Here is a 22,058-nt window from a genome sequence, read left to right as displayed (position 1 = left end):
TCAAGTATTACAAAATGAATAGAATGAAACACCATATTGAAAAATAGTAAGTGAATATGAAAATATTTATGTACAAGGTGAATAATGAAATAATTGCCATATACGGAAGGATATTTTATAATTCATTGTGTGTTTAGCGTGAACGCTTTGCGCAATGTGATTATCATAAATAATGCCCTCGGACTATCCTTACTGCGTCACTCTGACAAAAGTTGTCCTCTTTAAGGCTTATGTTTAAAGCTTTAAATCGGATATTGGTGTTTGAATGAAGTGCTGACACTATTTACGGTAATATGGAATCTACTGGAAGCTACCCTAACTTTCAAGTGTATACTACGGACAAACATTTCCTGATTCTGTGGAAATGATAAGGAAAGACATACTGTTTATAACATCGAAGATAGCTTGGGTGTTCATTTCAACGATTTATTACAGTATACGGAAGATAAGATATCTAAAGACATCATGTATTGGTGTGTGATTTACAAAAATTCTTAAGATTCGTAAGATTCAGGCTCACGGAAATGTGTAATATTATTAATATGCTTTTTGAAAAAAAGACGTTAGGGGTTGACCATCTTGGAAATAAATCTTGATTTGAAGCAACTTACTTAAATTCAGCATTTGACTACTGACATCATCTATACTATGGTGCCACTTCGTAGTTTAAAGTTTAAACCTAAACATCATTATTTCCTAGCACAAAAACTTTACAAGATCGACTGACTGAGCTCTAACTCGGAAAGTGTTATTTAAAACTTAGCAACGTATGCTTATTATGCATTTAAGACAAAGAGTGAATTGTTACATGATACTAGTACTATGTGATAATATCATCATCAGTCCAGTAGATATAAATGTTAGTAAAATAGTATTTATCGAATCAAATGTGAACTCATATACAAGTATATATCGTGACAACAGAGTGAATAATACAGTCTTATGTTCGTATTCTTCATAGTATAATAAAGTACATGCATTTGTATGAATATTTATATGTAAGTACCATATGTACATGTTACCGCAAGATTTAAAATATTGCTTTTATGTTTAACAACTGAATCTAAATATAGCAAGAGGTTACACTCATGTACATGTATAGATTCTGCATAGTTATACTCATATAACATGTGTTTGTATTTAAGGGTACCAAAAGACGCTTTAGTAACATTATACTATTGTATATATGTATTGTATATATGTATTGTATATATGTTGTACACAATAAGTACATTGATTTACTCACTTTGGTTCCAGGTATTGTCATTGTGATATATCATGTGCAAATAACTGTTGATATGGGCTGGAGGCCAAGATCAATTAAATCATTGTCATTGTCATTGACTGACTGACTAACAGAGGAAATGACGGTGGGTTTTGAAGGGATGGGAGCGAATGTATGTGTCCAACCATTAGCTATTTCTGTTGGTAGGAGGAAAATATCGCTTTTTAAAGGTTAATTCGTCCTTAAACTTAGATGAACTAACACCAATATTTTCATTGTTTCATGTGATATAGCATTCGTTAAACCTTTCTGTACGTAAGTTAAGCATTTAGGATAGTGTACCACTCCCGACTGGATCTATTTAGAGTTCACATATTTTTCACTGCGATATGATGAATGGATAATATATGTTCTTCGATTGTGCTGGCTTAAACGTCGCATCGACACAATAATAGGCCATATGGCAACTTTCCAGTTTTAAGGGTGGAGGAAGATCCCAGGTGCCTTTCCGTGCATTATTTCATCACGGGCGGGCAGCCTGGTAGAACTGCCGACCTTCCGTAAGTCAGCTGGATAGCTTCCGCACATGAAGAATTCAACGCCCCGGGTAGGGCTCGAACCCACATCGGTGAGGGGCAAGTGATTTGAAGTCAGCAACCTTAACCATTCGGCCGCGGAGGCCCCTCTGCTGAAAAGCTGACATGTCGTGCTAAAGCCCAGATATATTCAACTCGTTAGAAAGTATTGAAGATTGCGACTTTCGTTTTCTTTGAGCCTGTCTACTTTCATTTTCTTTACTTCTTGAAATAGCTGCAGGTCGAGTGAGTCATTTTCTGTGTTGTCAAAAACATACCTATTCCTGTCGAGATTGCATGAAAATGTGCCCGGTGTCCTAAGGATATATTTAGTCCACGTAAGTATTCAATATACATTATTTATTTTTCACTCATTTTTCTTTTAATTTTTTTGGAATATGACAAACATTTCAGAGACATGTAACGGGTAATGTTAATGTGCTTCTGTTTATGTGTGTATTATCTTTTGAGAAAATCTGTCAATGTATGGTATAATACATTTATTACTATATTATAAATCTGCCTATCAGATAATGGCGGACATCAATAACGAAATGGTTTACGTGACGTTATTGGATATTAAGTATAATGAAATGTATCATCGGAAAATATAGGTCGTAGAAGAGGATATAGATTAAAATTTTGAAATATTATATAAATAACACTGAAGCTTTTATACCTAAGTAATTGACCAGTCGCCAAATGTCCGATCGCCCCATCTCTTAGATCAAGTGGTCGAGAATGCGAAACCTTCGATTAACAAGCTTTAAAATGGCGGATACGAATATGCTGCATATTTTCCCTTAAGATGTTGACGAAAATTTCTTTTATCACATTGCCAATTGGGGCTACATATTTCCTTATTAGTAGTTCATCAACTTAATGAAATGTTTATGGCTGCGGGTATTCGACAGTCGAAAGTAAAACCGTTTGCTAAGGCTACGCGTTCAGTTTAGAGTTAAAGTTTTCTTCGCGCTCGTATGTTTCGCAAATTGTACTATTATAATACAACTGTTTTTTAAAGTCCCTAAATTTAAGAAATATATTTTTAAATGTAACCCGTTAAAAGAAAAAGTATTATAATATTTGCATATTTAACGCAATATGTACGTACTGAACAAATTTACTTTCTGATTAATATACTTTTTTGTTACTTTTAATTATATTTTGTGAATTATTCTAAATTCAGGATGTTTCTTTTTTAAAATATTATTAAGTTAATTAATTCCATACGAAAAACAATTTCTCTTTGTGGCAATGAAACTGCACTTTATGACAGACATATTACTTTTTTTTAAAGACCTTTCTAACGTTTGACCAGTCGCTGTATTTCAGCATGATTAACATGGATCCTAAGCCTAGTACTGGAGTCTGTGCATCATCTTTTTTGTTATTCAGCCACGTTTCTAATGAAGTACACTTACCAAAACATTGAAGTATGCTAGACATTTAAGTAATTAGATCCCAAAGCGACCGTAATCTTTACTATGCTGTGTAGAGAAAGTCGTCAAATGAGTCATATCCAAATATATCTTCGACGTTTTTCGACAGAATAACATACTATTATTTTTCCAATCATATTCTGCTCCTAGTGGTTCACCATTGAAACAGCTAGTTTACTTTTAACGCAATTTGTAAGGTAATATACGAAAGTTTAAAAATTACGACTCTATTCTATGAAAACACTTATTTAGTCTGTTCAATGTCTATTTCGATAAGGACCTCTTATTTCTTTTTCTTTTAAAAAGCAACAAACTTTTGCAATATTGTTTGGATTATTTTTATTAAGGAAGAACCATCAATGAAAAATTTACAAGCATGTACATTGTAAGTGATTGTGAAATTTTTAAGAAATAAATTAAAATAATGAATCTAGAAAAGCAATATTAAAGGTCACTGCCCAATGATACAAAAATAGTTCAGGTGACCGAGTATGCTGCTTATTTCTCGCAATGAAAGAAACATATGAGCCGTGCCATGAGAAAACCAACATCCGCGCAGTCTGGTCAGGCTCCATGCTGTTCGCTTTTAAATCCTATTGGAGTTGGAGAAACTGTTAGCGAACAGCATGGATCCTGATGGGATGCGCAGGCTGGTCTGGATCCATGCTGGTCGCAAACCCACTATGTTGGTTTTCTCATGGCACGGCTCATATTTCCTCAGTATTATTCTACATTTAATGCAAGCATTATTAACTGTACCCTTTTTAGTATTTATATATTTAAACTTTTTTATATCGTCTTAAACAAACTTTTTGAAACATTTAAAACGTACATCAAGACTCTTTTTATTTCCTTAAAATATCTAAGCTGTTACATCTGAATTGAAATATAAAATACTGTACATTGTTAAATCTATGTTTAATTTTTGTAGTCATTCATTCAGACAAGCTTACTTCATATTAATAACGTAATAGTTTTTATTCTTCCTGATCCAAAACTGGGAAGTTTAGACGAGTGTGATTGTATAATATTTCTTATTGTTAGTTGTTTCTAAATATATATGAAAAATGTTCCATTTAATTTTTTAGTAAATGCTTTTTCCGCATGCACGTGCTATTATAATCATAGGAAATAACCGCGAGATTAATAGGTTATTTAGAACACATTTGTTTCATCATATATTTTATATAAAATTTATACAATTCAAAATCTGTCAATCGTGATGCAGACAGTATAATTAATTACCAAAATAGTCGTTAAACATATATTTTATCTACTTTTAGATTTTATTTTTGCCGTTCCTAAATTTTCTTTCCACTCCTATAGCGGAACTGTGCAACTACTTGTGTTTCGGAGGCGGCATATCGTGTTTCAAACGTTTTTCAGTTCCGTTTTTGTAAGTACTTTTACATAATTATTTCATACTAACATATTTTCCTTTAATTTGAATACTGTATTGTATAAAGTTATTTCGGTTGAAATTGATATATCTGTATATCAAATATTGTTGACATAGTACTAGAGATTTATAATCAGTAAATTATTGTTGGGAGTAACCCAGTAGAAGTAGAAGATCTATCAATGGCCGAAATAATAATCATTCCCTGCATTAATATGTACATCTGTATGACTACAGTTAATAGTAGGAAAGAAGTAACTGTATGGTTAAAAAATTGATTAATTGAGCCGTGCCATGGGAAAACCAACATAGTGGCTTTGCGACCAGCATGGATCCAGACCATCGGCGCAGTCTGGTCAGGATCCATGCTGGTCGCAAAGCCACTATGTTGGTTTTCTCATGGCACGGCTCAATTTAATTGTAATCTCAAATTTATGGTAAATGCTGAAGAGATTTGTCTTGTTTTTATATATGATATGTGATATGGTAGAAATATAATTATCTAAATTTCAGCCTAAATAGTGGATCTGGACTGAAAATATTTTCCGATGTCATACAATAATCTTGTATTTGACATTTTTTTTTGCATTGAGTTAAGTTCTTCCCAAAATAATCCAGGTATAATTGGAACTTGAATATTAATGAATGGCTTGATAGGTAGACCTACCTGCAAGAGGGGATACATGAAAGGAAAATTATAAATTTAAGAAAATCTTAAACAACATAATTCAAAATTATCAAATTACTATTTACGTATTATCTTATGTCTTAATTATTATATTTATACAACCAATGTTAATTTATAATTGCTTTTCATAATTTTCAATTTTAGGTACTATCTTTAAATATTAGACAGAATTATTATCTTTCTACATGTTGAAGGCATATCTGAATTCGTGCGTAATTGTCTGATGCAAGCCGATTACTTAGTTCTTAATATAGTCAGAATTGGAATAAGTTCAAGTTTATTATAAATATTTATGTCATATTGCTTAACGGAGTTGGTTATCACCACAATAATTAGCTCAGAGCTAAAATTAATGTAAGCTATTGATAGACTATCACAGAAATGATGCATAAAATTGAAAATTAATATGCGCAAATGAGGTCGATCTAAACATAGTGTAGTGGCCGATATTATGTACTTCCGCCAAAAAAGCGCCGTAAAACCTAAATATTAGAAAGGTTTTCAGGGTAAGAGTACGTGTAAAAGTTCATTATTTATGTCTATATACGTCTGATGTGTCAAAATTGAATATAATGCTAGCTTTCCAACTGAACCGATTTTTATAATGAGAAAACATATAGGGTGCTATATTGACATTATGAAAGATAATTACCTCAATACCACCCTTAGAAACCTTTAGAACATTTTAGATATTAATAAAACTAATAACAGTTGAAGAACAACTTCTTTTCTAAACAAAGAACTGGTTCTGGGTCGTTTAGACTGCTGAACAAAATAGTTGAATAGTATATTTTAGCGCTTAGTCATCCCAGAATCGTTTCTATTTTCACATATGACAAATGGATTTATATACTGAATTGCATTGATTTGTTCGCGCACGATCTCGTGCGTACGGTCAAAGATCTCCACTATAAATAAAACACGTATACAATAAACACAACAATGTATAACGAGCAAAATCAATTTATTGATAAATCTCACAATCATATTAAACATTTTATCATCATATGGTTCGCCGGGGTGCAAATATAGTACCCCGGATTGCGAAAGTGGGTGAGACCAATGTGTTTACGGTGCCTCTTGACTGTACAGTCAGATGAAAAAGTTGCTCCAGGCAAGTCGAGCAACCGAACTCGAACAATATAACAGAGTATATATATCTTAATACATATTCTTATAATTATGAGTCTGCTTGAAAATAATTGATAGGCAGGAGAAGGCTTATCAGTGGCTCGTGATTTCGCCGGTTGATAAGAAATGAAAACGAGAAACTACTTTTGAACAATGTGCATGTCCCTACCCCTCCCCAACATGGCTTCATTTAAGTAGAAATAAGAAAGGTATTGAAAATAAACTTTGATCTAAGACCTTTGACCTAAGAGTATGACCTTGATTGTTTAATTATGGGTCTGAGTGATGTTCTAATCAAGTCCTCTTATTCTGGAAAACATTTGTAAAATCCCTTGATCGACGGCAGCTGTATGGACTGCAAAGGTAAAATCCCTATTGAAATTGACCCCCAAGTCTGACCTTAACCTTTGAATTATTAGAGATACTGTTGTTGCACATTACACATTGTTTCATTTTTGGGAACATTTAATTTTGTGTCAAACAATATTAAAATCCTTTGGTGGATGAGAGAGTTATGGGCTCTATAGGAAAACAATATTAACATTAGACCTCTGAATGTGACCTGAGTTAGGCTAGAAGTGTGGGTATTGCGCCTGGCATCTCATTTTAAGAAACATTTTGTGTCATTTAAGATTATAATCCGTTCGAGGATGACAGAGTTATGGACCAGACAGGAAAAAAAAAACACTTCTGACGTTTGACCTCAGTGTCACCTCTAAGCCAGTGGGGTCTAGGTATATCTATGATACTGATCCCAGTGACAAGCAACGTAACTAATTTACTTAATCGGACACATTTTTTGATCCTAAACCAACATAAATAAGTCACTAGCTGCCCTCCGAAAAATTAGAAGCTGAACACCGTTTAACCAATGAAAATTCCTCTGGAGACGAAACAAAATGGGCTCTTCTAGGTGCTTGTATGAGCTACATTCTCGTCCGAAGACTACGGAAATGCCATAGAAGAACTGCACGGAAATTACCGGATTAATTAGAGAGGTTGCCATGTTAAGAAACTTCTATTTTCACCTGTTTCACACATATTTCGAAAGCCCCTGTCTATGTGGAAGACAAACACTTTTTCATGATTGTTTTAATTACTTTTGCCTTTCGGAAAGCTTTATGACCTATAATTGTGTCGGTGCGACGTTAAACCCAAATAAATAAATAAATCAATAAATGAAACTTAATATTATTAACTTAATTTTTACTAATTTGTCATCTACTCAGACCAGCTTACGTCATTCAAACGTAATCCTTATCCGAAACAGGGAAGTTAAAAGGACTGTGATTGTGCAATATAAATTCTATACTTGTTAGTTGTTTCTAAATATATATATGTTCCATTTCATTTTCAGGAAATGCATATTTAGACAACACGTGTTATTACATTCGCAGGAAATAACCGTGATATAAATGGATAACTTGGAATAGTTTTGTTTCGTCACTTATTTTTTATCAGGTTTATAGTAGGTCAAATATATCAGTCTGGCAAAGTGATACCAACGTCTTTCATGATAAATCTCTTTATCTTAAGGTTACTAGTGTTACGGAAATAGCATATCGTGTTTCCCTGTATATTCAATCTGGTCCCAGTTCCACGAATATTGTTTTTACTTAGTCTAGTGTGTTATCTTACAATCGTGCTATTGGGTAGGTAATTGTTTTTAATGTTGATTTTATTTTGTAAAAATGTATTTATAGCTTAGTAATTCTATGGTTAGTAGTATTTGTCTGCACTACTTATTTCAGTCAAGCTATTTGAATTTGACATTAGCATTATATAACGAACTTTAGTATTTGCTTAAATATATTTCTTATATCTGTACTTCGTTTTCTGTAAAATTCAGAATTGTTCTGTTTTGATCTGTGAAATAGTCATATAAGGTTTTGATATAGATAAAAAAAATCGACAGTGAAGACGCATAATATCATAAAGGGGAAAATACAAGCATTTAAAATGAATTTCATGAAAATGGGGTCAGATCTGTAATTTTCTGATCTCTTCAGATCGTTCAGCACGACATTTATGTTGCGTTAATGTACTGTTTTATTAATAATTCTGTCCTTTACTTTAACGTATATAAATGTTGACTTCTGCTCAACCCGGGGCTAGTGGGTGTGGGCGGTAGCTTTCACTTCCATGAACAGGCTCGAGCATGCAACATTTTCATTTATTTTTTTCGTGTTGGGCTATCTGTGGTTTTCCACTTTTTTCTAATTTAAACGCGGTTCATTTGCGTTTTTGTAAGCATTTTATCTTAACAAAATCGTTGCGTTGATAACCTGTATAAAGAGTTTTTATACACACCTTTCTCTCTTTCTTTGAATGTTATGCTGCATTTGCGGAAGTTAATCTGTATGTCAAGTTTTGGACAAAAATGTGCTCTGTAAACGTGACTTTAATTTTATGTATAAGACGTATATAAAATTTGACTTAAGCCGTTTATTTTGCTCTTGACGTAGTCAGAACTAGAATGAATTCAACTTTTATTGAAATATTGACATCATTTATATAATATCTAACTCCGAGTTGGTTATCAGCGGAGTAAGTCATTACCGTTTACTTATTATTTGTAATGCTGACAAACTTTCACCTTCTCAGCGACAGAGATAGGGGTGAAAAAAGAATGTGCAAGATAAGGTAGATCTACACATATCTGCCGAATAAAATTCTTCCTGATTCATAATTATACTTCCGTCAATGAAGCTCCGTAAAACGTAAGTATTAGAGAGGTTGCCAGGGTACGAGTTCTTGTAAGAAATCGGTATCTATTTCAGTAAGCGTCTGATGTGTCAAAATTGAAAGCATTGCTACCCCTATTCATAATACATGTATATAGCCCTGCACATTATACAGTAACAAGTTTTACAATGAAAAGCATTCATTTTAGGTTATTTAAACCATTTTAGAATTTGGCTAATACTTATACCAACCCTTAAGGACATTTAGCATACTTTGAACATCAATTAAATTTGTGACATTTCAGAAAAAAACAAACTTTTTTTCTTTTTTTTGTATTGAGAATCGATTTTAAGTCGTTAAAATTGCAAATTGCTGAAAAATAGTTGATTAGTTATTTCAGCTGTTGGTCATCCCAGATTGGTTTCAATTTTAAATCCGACTGATGAATTTTCAACACCGTAGCTGGTCCTATTGTTTTATTAGATTGTATTATTAAAAATATATATTGATTTGTTCGCTCACCACGAGTTCTTGCGCTCAATAAGGGTAACCTGAAAGTATAAGCAAATAACCGCAGACCCACCAAAGTTGTTTGTCCTTTTGTAATGTAAATCTATCTTATCTGTTGCGAGATAGGTCCCTAGATTCGTGACTATTTGAGAGACTTAGGGCATTATGTCGAAAAGCATGTGTCCCCAACCTTTTATTCATGTGGAGAAGTGTTAGTTATATACCTTAAATACTGTTGATTAATAGTGCTAAACCTAGAACAAGCAAAAAATTATTGCAATAAAAGCAGGTTAGTTTCCGGGTTGTAACGAATATAAAATACAGACTGAAGATGCATAATGTTTTCATTAGCTGTTTTTTTATATATTCATTAGATATCAAACTCAAGAAAATACACTAAATGAATTTACTACGTTTCTTGTATACATTAAATAAAACAATAAATCTGAATTCGGCATGACAGGTTAACAATAAGAATTGGACCTGTTACCCCTTCGAAAATTTGATGAAAAAAAGATATAAAGTTTTCCGTCTCTTACGTGTAACATCTTAGAACGGGAACAAAATTTCCCTACATAAATATCATGCAAACTAAAAGAACTATTATACCTCTAGCTGGCCTCATTTTTAATTACATCCCTTTGTGTGAAAACGTTTGTCCAGAGCATCTCTCCTTAACTATGAGCAACTTTTAATTCTTATAGAACACATTGAAGGGGAGTGCAGTTCATATAAACAGTAGCTCTATATCACCCTTTCATTATCTCCCTTATGTATAAAAGATTGTCCGTAGGATAACTTGAAAACTAACAAAGGACTGACTTCCTACTTTACACATTTATTAAGGTCTTTGAGACCATAACTCTATATGACCTTGTTTTTTTAATTATCCCCCTTTCTGATATTTGCTTCGAGGAGCATCCATCGGTGTTACCGATTGCCTTGTTTTTTATATATGAGCCGTGCCATAAGAAAACCAACATAGTGGGTTTGCGACCAGCATGGATCCAGACCAGCCTGCGCATCCGCGCAGTCTGGTCAGGATCCATGCTGTTCGCTTACCGTTTCTCCAATTCCAATAGGCTTTGAAAGCGAACAGCATGGATCCTGACCAGACTGCGCGGATGCGCAGGCTGGTCTGGATCCATGCTGGTCGCAAACCCACTATGTTGGTTTTCTCATGGCACGGCTCATATATTTTGCAGGATGATCTTTCTCGGCTCATGAACAAACTAAATCAAACCAAATCTGCAATTTTTACTGTTTGCCTTGTTCTCGGGGCTTCCGATGGATCTACTTTTCAGACTTTATTTACACAAGTGTGCATGGGAAAATTTAAAATTTGTTGATTGCTAACGGAATAGATAACATGTAAATTTGTCCATTTCATAATTCTGTATAATGTTAGACAATAAAAAAACGAACTGGATAGAATCATCTCGGGTTGTTACAACCATTTGAATACGTTTTATCATTGTTTCTTGCTGATCCGGATTAATAATGTTAATCTATTACTAGCATTTATAAAACATGCAAAATACCTTCAATCCTTTCCGTGGCCAGCTGTTGAGGTTGTGGACATATCACAACTTTACCCATAACGTCTCTTGTTGGAACAAAATAAATCTTGTAAAGGAAACTGTTACAATGAAACTGTCTTGCGAACTCGTAGTGTTTCTGCCTACCGGTATTTGTTTGCTTGATTTACTTAAATGATAACCGAACGTGTATTTCTTTATAATTAGATATTGACAGTCCTGCCTATGCGTGTTACTATATAAAAAATAGATACATAACAAATATTTTTAGTACCTTACAGCGAGATGGCCGAATGGTTTCTGCTAGTTTTACCTGCGGCAATGTATATGGTTCCACTGACAGAGACGAGATCTATCTACCCAAACACGAATAAAGAAAATATAACAAAGTATGTGCAGTTACATTTGTCTTTACTAAATCTTTTTTCATCATGAAAACATCTAAAAACAGTAAGTTTACGAAACTTTAAGTTTTAAAAGCTGACATATCAGGTTGAATCTCCTTTGTAAAAAGTTATTCATGATTGTTTTAAATCAAGTACCTGCCCTTACTACGTAATCTATATGCGGACATATATTTGACAGCGAGTTTTGGGGATACAATTAATTCCTATTGTTACTTGCTTTGAAGAAAGTGAATCACTGTCTGATATTTTCATAATAATAGCATCTTACATTTAAGTTTTAAAACGTGTCACCGAATCACTGACCTCTACCCCATTGTGCATCGTTCATAAGATTAAGGCAAATGCCTGCCAAAAAAATGTTGATGTTATTTCGCAACAGATAGAAACTGTTTGGTTGAATTGTACATTAGTAGCCATATTTTGATATTTTCTATACAAATTTTGTAAGAAAGAAATATTCAAGATTATTTTCTTTTAAAACGTTATCTTTAAAAAGCGCTTGCACATCCTTACAATAACATGCAATGAACAACATCTCGTTCACAACATAAGTCCAAGTCAATGTAACAGTTCATTCTTTTTATGACTAATGTACCTTTTATAAAAAATAGCGAACACCATGTAACAGTATGGGGAAATAAGTGCGTGAATATTGACTTTGGCAGGGATATCCTTTATTTAGAGTGTTCTGTGACTTTGGAACATGGTTGGGGTAAGAGTGAGGTTAGGTGCACAATAATCTTAAGTCAACTATGTAATTTCTAGTTTGGTTTCCATATTTGATAAACCTTTATTTCCAGATATGAATTACTACAGTATTTGCTAAACGAGTCGAGGTATGATGCTAGTGTGCCACCAAATTATTACTCAGGTATAACTGTGCCTCGTTGAAAACAAACACTTGACAATTACTAAGTACTGTTCAGAAAAAATAAAACTTTAACTAAAGAATGATTTCTTTAAGTTATTTTAAAAGTAAACATTTTCGAGCATCTTTGTTAAATTAGTTTAGGCTCAAATAGTATTTGTATAATTCCTAATTGGAGAGTCGGAGAATAATTTTGTTACAAATCTAAATTTCAGAATGTTAAATATTTGTAATGTGTCCGACACGTATTAATTGACAGATATATCATTATTGTGACATACGAACTTAGACCGTCACTCATTGATTCATTATTTTGTTTTACAGATTTTATTACTTAAACTGTCATACACATGTACACCAATTTATGACGAAGCACAGTTTTTATATAATTTTTAAACAATGCTTACTAAGAGGAACAACGCATTAAAATATATTTGTTGTTTTTTGCCAAATAATGTTGGAGAAAAATTTCAGTATCTATATACTGAACACATTACAAACAAAGACTTTCTTTCAGAAATCACTTTATGTATTTGTTTCTGCTGAATAGGAAAAGCAACAGACGTTTCAGTACAAATTGAAATTAACGATTTGAGTTCTGAAAACGAACACAGTATGGTAAGTATTGAGCTATTTTCGCTTTAAAAATGTGTCACTTTCGTTGTAATGTTTCTTTTTAAATGACTCACTTTATCTTATAAAAAATCTTTTCGTCTCTCCTCTTCAGAATTTTGCTCAGATTGTTTCTTTAGAAATCAACCATGTCATAAAGGTTTTGACGTAGTTTATCGACTTTTGTCACATGTCTTGAAGAAGGACATTTGTTTTCATATTAAATATAGAAGATAAACATTGTATTGAACAGTTATTTTGTACAAATAGTTAAGAATGAATATAAGCACTTCACTGATTTATTTGTTTATGTGATTTAGATTTACATTTTTCTACGCTTCAACAATTAGCTTTGTTCATGCATATATGAAATAACAAATACCTCAAGTATTTTAAGCTGGCGCAAGTGGGCGTGAAAGGTGTTGCAGTTTTCATTACCTCTCATGAACAGACTCAATCAAACCGAGTCTGCTATTTTTTTGCTTGGTTGCATTCTTTGCTTCTGAAGGATCTTTTTACAGATTTTATTTTTTTTTTGATACGTAAAACAGACTTTCATAGACCTCTTAAACGAAAATACTTCCACAATCAACCAATACAAATGAAAAAGCACAGATTTAACATTTATGATGTCCCTGTGAACTTTTTTAGGAGTTCGACAGTACGTTGTTTATAAGACTGCATTGGAGAGATGTTCGCTTAGATTACTCTGGTTTAGCAGATTTTGACGTCCTTAAGGTCAGTGGGTCTTACATCAGTAGAGTGTGGATACCTGATATATTCTTTGATCATGACCGGAGCGCAGAATTTCTTGGTTTCATAGCAAAGAATGAATTGATATATATTGGAATGAATGGAAGTATACAGTTCAGCGGAAGGTACTTTTAGCTTAATTTCACTTTATATTTTGTAACAACAAACCTAATGTCAAAGAAAGGTAAAATGAAATGCAGATAGCTTATCTATTATATATATTTTACGTTACAAAGAAAAAATATTCATCTACAATAATGGATTTAGCAAAGTGATAAAATGTCACCACGCAAGAAATATAGACAAGGTACATACTTTAATACATTTAATAGCAAACAAAATATCAAAGACAGTATAAACGACCAGAGAACATATTGGACAGTAAAATAAAATCTTTAAATAGGGTGTATATTATTTCTTCTAAGTTTGTTTCTTTTTCAGAATAACGATGAAAACACGATGCAACATGGACTTGGAATATTATCCATATGATACACATGTTTGCCAAATAATACTTCAAAGTTGTAAGAAAATTTGTCAACTTGCAATGTTATGTTTGAGTTCAGGTTGTACCACGCAGTATCTGATTTGCTGCTCAATATATACCCTGTTTATAACTCCGCTTTTATATCGCTTAGTTTAGTGCGCTTGAGGGTCGAGTACATATATCTTCTTTAGGTATTTCTCAGTGCTCAGGTCAAAACTTTCTAAATGGTAATTTAAATTTAACCAGGTTATAATTTCAAGCCTTTACAATGTACTTAGAAAAGTCAACAGAACGTATGAAGGGCCGAAATGGCTATCAAATTTATAGACTGATTGACAAGATTTCAAACTTTATTTGGGAAAATCCCTAGTTTGGTGACAAATTCGTGTTTTCATAACCATACTGCATCGTAGGTTAATAATTATTTAACTCAATTGCTGACAGCTGTAAACTATTTTATATTGAAAATTTACATCATATATAATGTAGAGGCACCTATTCATGGGGTATATGCGAATGATTTTAGAGATCGGCGAGTTTTAAACTTATTTAATCACATTTTTTTCACACGTAAAGTTTTATGATTTTTAGTATTCAATTATTTTATTTCTAGTCACTTACACAGAAGATGACGTTATGCTGAACTGGAAGAAGACAGATCCAGTTCTGATCCAAAGTGACCATTTGGAAGATGTTCCTTCCTGGAGAAACAGTACAATTCACATAGGAACAAGTAATATAAGTCTATTTATAGTACTTTTGTATTTGAATTTAAAATAGTGGTCAATTTGACATTTGACATTTCACGGACATTGTATGATAGATACAGTCCTATACGGCAACATGTCAGATAGGGCTAAAGAGGCAGTTAGTGTTATTTTAAAACAAACCTGCAAGTATACGTAGCCAACTGTTGTGTAATTTGTTTAAACATACAAATATCTGTCACTTAAAGGGAATTCCTGTAGTTTTTATGCGCATCTTTCTGCGCAGCCGACACTATCTATGGAAAATTGAACTGATGACAACATTTGTCGAAACATGTGACAGACAATCTTAAATATGAGGAATCTTGACATCAAATAGGTATATAATAAAATCTGCAAAAAGAATAAACCTTATTGTGCTGTCTTGATGCATATTTTGGTTGGTATTTATAAAAGAGCGGAAAATTATGAAAATGTTGAAAAATCGCTGGTAGTTTCAGCAACAGTGGGTGTGTTCAAAACAATTTTTCACAAAAACAAGCCTGGAGACCAAATGTTTTTATTTGTTCATTGTTTTCAGCACAAATTTTCATATCAAATATGTGAATTTGAAAAAAATCTATGAAGGAAAAAACTGTAGGAATTCTCTTTAACGTGTTGTAATGCGGATTTAAAGTCCATTACGTTCCTTCATTCCGGAAGACCAAACCTAGCTATACGGCTGGGCGTGCTTTCATTTCAACCGCCGCGACTTTAAATGTCAACATAGCGCAATTCAAAATTGATAAACTATTTGTATTTTCTCGAAACAAATAGCAATTACCTCAAGAAATATAAACAACCAACGGTTAATAAACAGGCCAATGTAAGCAAATTGTGGTTAAAGAACATTTACTTATTTGTTATTCATTCTTTTATCGACAATATCATGCCCTTCGTGATGATTTTTTTCGTCATTTTAAATGAACTTTCCCCAATTTTGACGAAAACCTAAAAAACGCGATTTTAATTCTTTTTTAATATTTATTTTTGCAGTAGGAAATTTTTCGTCACTTCGTACTGGAATTCGACTACTGAGGAAAACGTCATCGTTTAATGTTCTTTACATTGGTCCACCAATAGTGCTTGTTGTAATTGCAATGCTTTCGTTTACCTTTGGTGATAACATAACCCCTCGGGTAGCAATTTGTGGCGCTGCTATGACAACCATTATAATGCACTGGGCCGGAATATACAACAAACTTCAGCCAGCTTCAGCGCTGACAATGCTTGATGTGTGGATGCTGGGAAATCTTTGCTGCATCGGATTGATCATACTTGTGAATTCATGCATTCATCACTATGAAGTAAGCTTTGACAAACAATTTTGTTTGGAAAAATGTCATTAATCGATAAAATACAACCTTCTTTAGAGTTTTACACTTGCTTGCTTATAAACGTGACGTTACATATGGCCATCAGTAGGAATCAGTAATGATAAATCGTTCTCCTATAATCTTTAAGCAATTCATATTGAGTCATTGGCAAAAGGTGGTCCATTTTAAAGCCGCGCTTTAACAGTCTTAGACAGAAAAGGTTGTGATGTGGTTGCCAAATACTCGTCCACAATTATTCTAAAATATTTCCTAAAGAAAGTATCAGATGTTAAAATGAAACATATTTCGATCATGTTTAGACTATATGACTTTAATATCATTTCATTGATAGTTTAAAGACGGAGATATTCAGTTTGATATTCCGTCTTGGACGATTCTAGTTATTTTGGTTGTTATCAATTGTTCTTACCGGCTTCAAAATTAACACGGTATAACCAATGGCTCAATGATTGTCCCGTTTAATGTGATAGTAAAGCGTTTCAAAATATGTATGACGTTCGATATATTTTCTGGGAGATAGTTCTGTTATAAAATGGTCTGGTTTGAAACGCCTGTATAATATGCATGAGGTAAATGTAAAAGTTCAGATGCCGTATGCACATATCTGCTCTCTTTATATCTTTAGAGAGATGTCTATAAATTGTTCTTGTTTTTGCACTACTTGTAACAAATGTAAACGTTGAGTTCTGTTCAGCTTGGGACTAGAGGGCGTGGACGGTAGCACGCATTACCACTACCGTCCGTGAACAGACTCAATAAAAAACCGAGCCAGCAACATTTTTATTTTTGCCATATTGCGCGAACTGCGGTGTTCACAATTTTACTGTTTTAGGTTTATCCGTACAATAGGAACATATAAATATAACTGTTATAATTTGCCTGCTATTGTGACAGCCGATATGGACACAAGTAATATTATGTAGTTAAAGCTATCAAGGACCCTGTCGCACCAAAACTCTCTCGCTCACTTTATTAATTCTTTCATGAAAAATGAAGACCTTATCCACTTAAATCGTTTTTCTTAAATAAATTGTAACTGATTTTTCTGCTGCAGCACCCGACTGAAAAAAGAGTGAGTACTTTTAGTTTCTCTATTCCTATATACTTAATGTTTTCAATTTCAACATTGTCTCTCATCAGACTTATATCAAGACTAAAAGCATTCATTTCTTAAAGTCCCGTTAACTTTTTCAGTTATTATTTCACTAAGACGACATATTTTTTCATGCACATTTTACTCTTTATTAGAAGAAAATTGCATATTTTCTAACTATAAACGTTTGAAATGAAACAATAGCTCGCTCTGTTGAGTAGAATATTATTCAATTGATGCCACTAACTCGGCCAAGTGTCAAATTTAAGCTTAAATTTTGTTTCCCTTTCATTGTTTTCTGTAAAATCTAAGACATAAAATTGTCCAATTTTAGTTTAAGAAATTAATGAAACAAACCATATCCAAACAACTTCGTGAACAAATAGACAGTGGCCAAGATCCTACATGGGATAATGTGAAGCCATTAGGAATTGACGGATACAACCTTGAAGATGGCAATAATTTCAGCTGGACAGTTGATCCACGTTTCTACGCTGTGCCAGACGATAAACTTCGTGAAAAATATTTTATCGAGTATATAAAGTGTTTGGTAGGTACTTTTTTATAATTCTGTATTTGGAAATCATATTTTACATATCAAAACACATTTTTGTTCAGTTTTTCATTCATTTAATACATTTTCATTTCGTACTTGAAGCAAGGTGCACTATAACGATATTTTAAATTTGTGTTTCTATAGCCTCATATCAAATTAACCTGCTGTTATGAAGTCAATGCAATTTTTGACGCGGAGACAACTTGACGCCGAGACAATTTGACGTAGGAATTACTGCACACTAGGTAATCGGATATGTTCTTCGCAGAATGTTACGTTCGGGGCAGGATTCATCAATTCGATAGAAATCGTCAGTGGGATAAGTTTGATCTTAGACATAAAAACGGTAAAATCATCATACACATGTAATAACTGAAGTTTTAAGCCCATTTAACGATCATATGAATATGTAATTATATGAGCCGTGCCATGAGAAAACCAACATAGTGGGTTTGCGACCAGCATGGATCCAGACCAGCCTGCGCATCCGCGCAGTCTGGTCAGGCTCCATGCTGTTCGCTTTTAAAGCCTACTGGAATTGAAGAAACTGTTAGCGAACAGCATGGATCCTGACCAGACTGCGCGGATGCGCAGGCTGGTCTGGATCCTTGCTGGTCGCAAACCCACTATGTTGGTTTTCTCATGGCACGGCTCATATATAAACATGGGGTTGTTTAATATTAGATTTTACGCAGACTTCAGCTACGATAAAGTATCCAGCAACATTCTTTAAAGAAAAGTGTAAGACTATACTAATTAAACGTTTTCATCATTTCTCTACGATATAGTTATAACGCATGGTTTCTTTTAGTTATATCATTTGCAGAATCCCGAAGGACTGGTTTGTGCCGGAACGAAATTAATAAAGAAATGAACTTACCTTGTCCATCCCTGTCTAGAATATTTCCTTTTGCAATTCTATCTAAATCCCTTAAGTAAGATTAAAATGATAAGCATGCCAGCGCCACGATAACACAGACAAAATAGATGTATGGGATATAAGTTAAAACGAAGGCGAAAGTCTAAAGTTAAGCTGTTTTATTTCAACTGCATCTTTTAGGGTGTGATACATGTAATAAGTAGTGTTTCGTTCTAATTGACCTTTGTTTCGTTTAAATACAACCATTTAATGTATAAACTTACCGGAAAAGGCACCGACTTAAGTGAATTTTGTGCATATGTGTTGTACTGATAATTTAAAAGATAACTCATTTTACAATTCATTTATTTAGTTCAGTTTAATTAAAGTATAACAAGTCCTTTCAACACAAATTGGTGCTCTAAAGCATCTTGCTAACATTTACTGCTATTCACAAGGCCACATAATGAGAGACTTTTAACATACGAAAATGCAACTTAGCGTTGTAATTTTTTTCTATCAATGAAATGCTTTATTTTATTATCATCTTGCAAATAAAACTTATCCATGATTATTTAATAAGTGTAAAGTTATCCCTTTATGCTGTTTAAGAAATAATAAGTTCCCAAACGTGGTTTATCGTAGAACAACGCGAGTTTTTCCTTCTTATGCGTAAGAATATATCACGAAGGCCGTAGGCCTGAGTGACATATTATTTCGCATAAGAAGGAAAAACTCGGGTTATTCTACGATAAATCACACTTGGGAACTTATTATTTCGATTCTAATACAACATACAAGTATCAACAGTGTTAAAAAATGGTAACTACTTTTTACGACCTAAATCGGATGACGTCATTGCACGCGAGTGGTTTATTGCAGAATAACCCGAGATAAATTTTGCTCTACATATATGTAGGTTATTTGCCGGTCGTGTTAGAATTATTAATAATGCATTATATATGTATTAGTAATTTATATATAATAATATGATTTTCAGTTTTAAATTACTAATAATGAGCTCCGTACAAATACACTGTTGTAGATGGTTAAGTAAAATGTATTTCAAGAGCATACTACGTTACCATTATGAATGTAACATCTTAAAGGATATGTCACACTACTGCATTGACTGTAGTTAATACTTCATCTCATTTAAATATATTAAAGAGAACATTTACATTCAAATGTGCAAACATGCAACTAATAGGTAAAAATAAAAATTTGGTAATTTTTTGAAGACCTCTTCAACAGACACCTAACACCTTTTACATGTACATAGTTTAGATATAATTTTGTTTAACATACAAAGTTGTTTGCACTTCTTAGTGAATAACTTTTAAGAACCAGTCAAAATCAAGGAGAAAAAGAAACGGTAGATCTAATAAATTGTCTTATTATGGCGAAAACATTTTTCCAAAAATTTTCTTATGACCAATTCAAAGCATGCTATTAACAAAGCTGACAACATTTATGAATATTTATCATATAATATTCCTTTGAAATTTTGTAATCGTAACGTTACGTAAATAGAATATCAAACGACTTTGTAAATGTAGTTAAAAAGCCATCAATTTAATTAGATTATACTTTTAATAGTTTAATAGTTAATTCTATCTGAGATTAAACGCCATCAGAATTGAAGTACTATTCATTGAAATTCAATATCTACATGTATAGTCTAAGGTATTTAATTATGAAAGGCCATTTATAATAAAAGTAAACTTTTCTTAAATTATATAACTATACTTTTACAACCTTTTGAAATTATAGACTAGCGTAGCTTGTTTAAACTTTTGACACAGGACAAGATAAAGATTTTATTTATTTAATTATTTATTTAATGAAAATTAGCACCGTTACATGAGGTTTAACATTTGCTAAAACATCCTAAACTGTGACAAAATAGCATACCGCAGTTTCCTGTTGAGTATAATCTAAATGACAAAAAGAATTTTATGGATAAGTTCTACGTTTACGCGTTTGATTCTTTGTACAATCTAATAAAACAGAATCCAGTTTGTTTTTATAGATTTCAACAAATGTACTTCTTACTATACAACATCGTTTCCTTTTAACAGTGCAGGTGGTACATCTAATTTATTTAAGCGGAAATATAACTTATTCGGTTACCTGGTGTGCACAAGACCAAAAAATACTTACTTGTAGCACAGAACGTTTTATAAGTAGATACAAAAACGCCCATTGAGCTGCATGTATGCCTTTAGGAAGCTATTAATAAATTTCTTTATTCATTTAGAGGAAAGAAAAGGACATATTCTGGAAGAAATGTTTTGAGCACTATCCACGAAAACTCAAACACACGGTCTCATCGGATGTTATTGCTTTCTTCAGTTTTGCCGCATTCTATATCTGCTGTGTGTCCGGATTTATTTGTGTAATTTGGGTAAAAGGAGATAAAACATAAATGCAAATGCATAATGTTGAAAAATGTCGATCTTCTTAAAACAAAACTTTATAGATTGTACTGGTAATGATGTTACTACAAATGCCTAAATATTGGCTGAAACATATTCACGGATAAACATCATTTACACAAATGGAAATTACATGCTTTCGCAACTAAGGTGCTTAACGTATATGCAGAATTAAACATAACAGATTGAAAAAGCATAATAAAATGTATCAGTGCATTTCTGAAGTTGATAAAAAGGCTCGTTACTGACATTTTCAGTTCATCTACAAGTTAAAAGAGGGATCAAAAACGAATCCGACACATGTAACGTTTTCATCACAAATGATCGTCCAAGACAGCAGAATATCATATCGGACCATCGGTTGCTTGTTTGTGAAATGTTAAAATTGCATGGTGAAACGTATATTTGAAAACTGGAATGTTTATGTTGCTTCATTCTTATATCAAATTAGCCAGAAAATATATCGTGAAAGCCGGTAATATGGCGCAGCCGGTCATATGGCGCAAATGACGTCGCCGTTAAAAATACGTGTAAAATACGCGGGACGTTGTCGTTTTCAACGCACCTGCTGAACAAAAACACGTTCAGCTATGTAAACAAGTCTAACTGCGCAGACGAGAAGTCATGAAAAAAAAACAACTAACCTTGCACAACGCGTATAACAATTTTGGAAAAGATATTAACCCTAAAACAATATTCCTTGGTAAGT

The 22,058-nt window shown here is 33.0% G+C and overlaps 1 protein-coding gene across 1 annotated transcript; it reads left to right on the top strand.

Annotated features, from left to right (window-relative positions):
- Positions 1 to 2,032: 2,032 nt before the first annotated feature.
- Positions 2,033 to 21,771, top strand: LOC123532788 (glycine receptor subunit alpha-1-like). Its single transcript, XM_053517742.1, has 12 exons — positions 2,033 to 2,138; positions 4,569 to 4,638; positions 11,465 to 11,582; positions 12,401 to 12,471; positions 13,019 to 13,086; positions 13,732 to 13,958; positions 14,275 to 14,357; positions 14,934 to 15,053; positions 16,063 to 16,373; positions 17,458 to 17,475; positions 17,831 to 18,046; positions 21,172 to 21,771. Exons 3-12 carry the CDS (start codon positions 11,479 to 11,481, stop codon positions 21,337 to 21,339), a joined length of 1,386 nt encoding a protein of 461 aa, XP_053373717.1. The 5' UTR covers positions 2,033 to 2,138; positions 4,569 to 4,638; positions 11,465 to 11,478; the 3' UTR covers positions 21,340 to 21,771.
- Positions 21,772 to 22,058: the final 287 nt, after the last annotated feature.

The sequence above is a fragment of the Mercenaria mercenaria genome, chromosome 11 (assembly GCF_021730395.1).
Source record: "Mercenaria mercenaria strain notata chromosome 11, MADL_Memer_1, whole genome shotgun sequence".
Classification (NCBI taxonomy): Eukaryota; Metazoa; Mollusca; class Bivalvia; order Venerida; family Veneridae; genus Mercenaria; species Mercenaria mercenaria.
This window is presented reverse-complemented; position numbering and strand designations above follow the sequence as displayed.

What these genes read in the sequence shown, in the direction of transcription:
- LOC123532788 (XM_053517742.1), top strand. Translation starts at nt 11,479, where the DNA reads ATGGCCGAATGGTTTCTGCTAGTTTTACCTGCGGCAATGTATATGGTT. An exon ending in AATAAAGAAAATATAACAAA is followed by an intron (nt 11,583 to 12,400) that starts GTATGTGCAGTT and finishes CTTTATTTCCAG; the next exon opens with ATATGAATTACTACAGTATT. An exon ending in TCGAGTATATAAAGTGTTTG is followed by an intron (nt 18,047 to 21,171) that starts GTAGGTACTTTT and finishes TTATTCATTTAG; the next exon opens with AGGAAAGAAAAGGACATATT.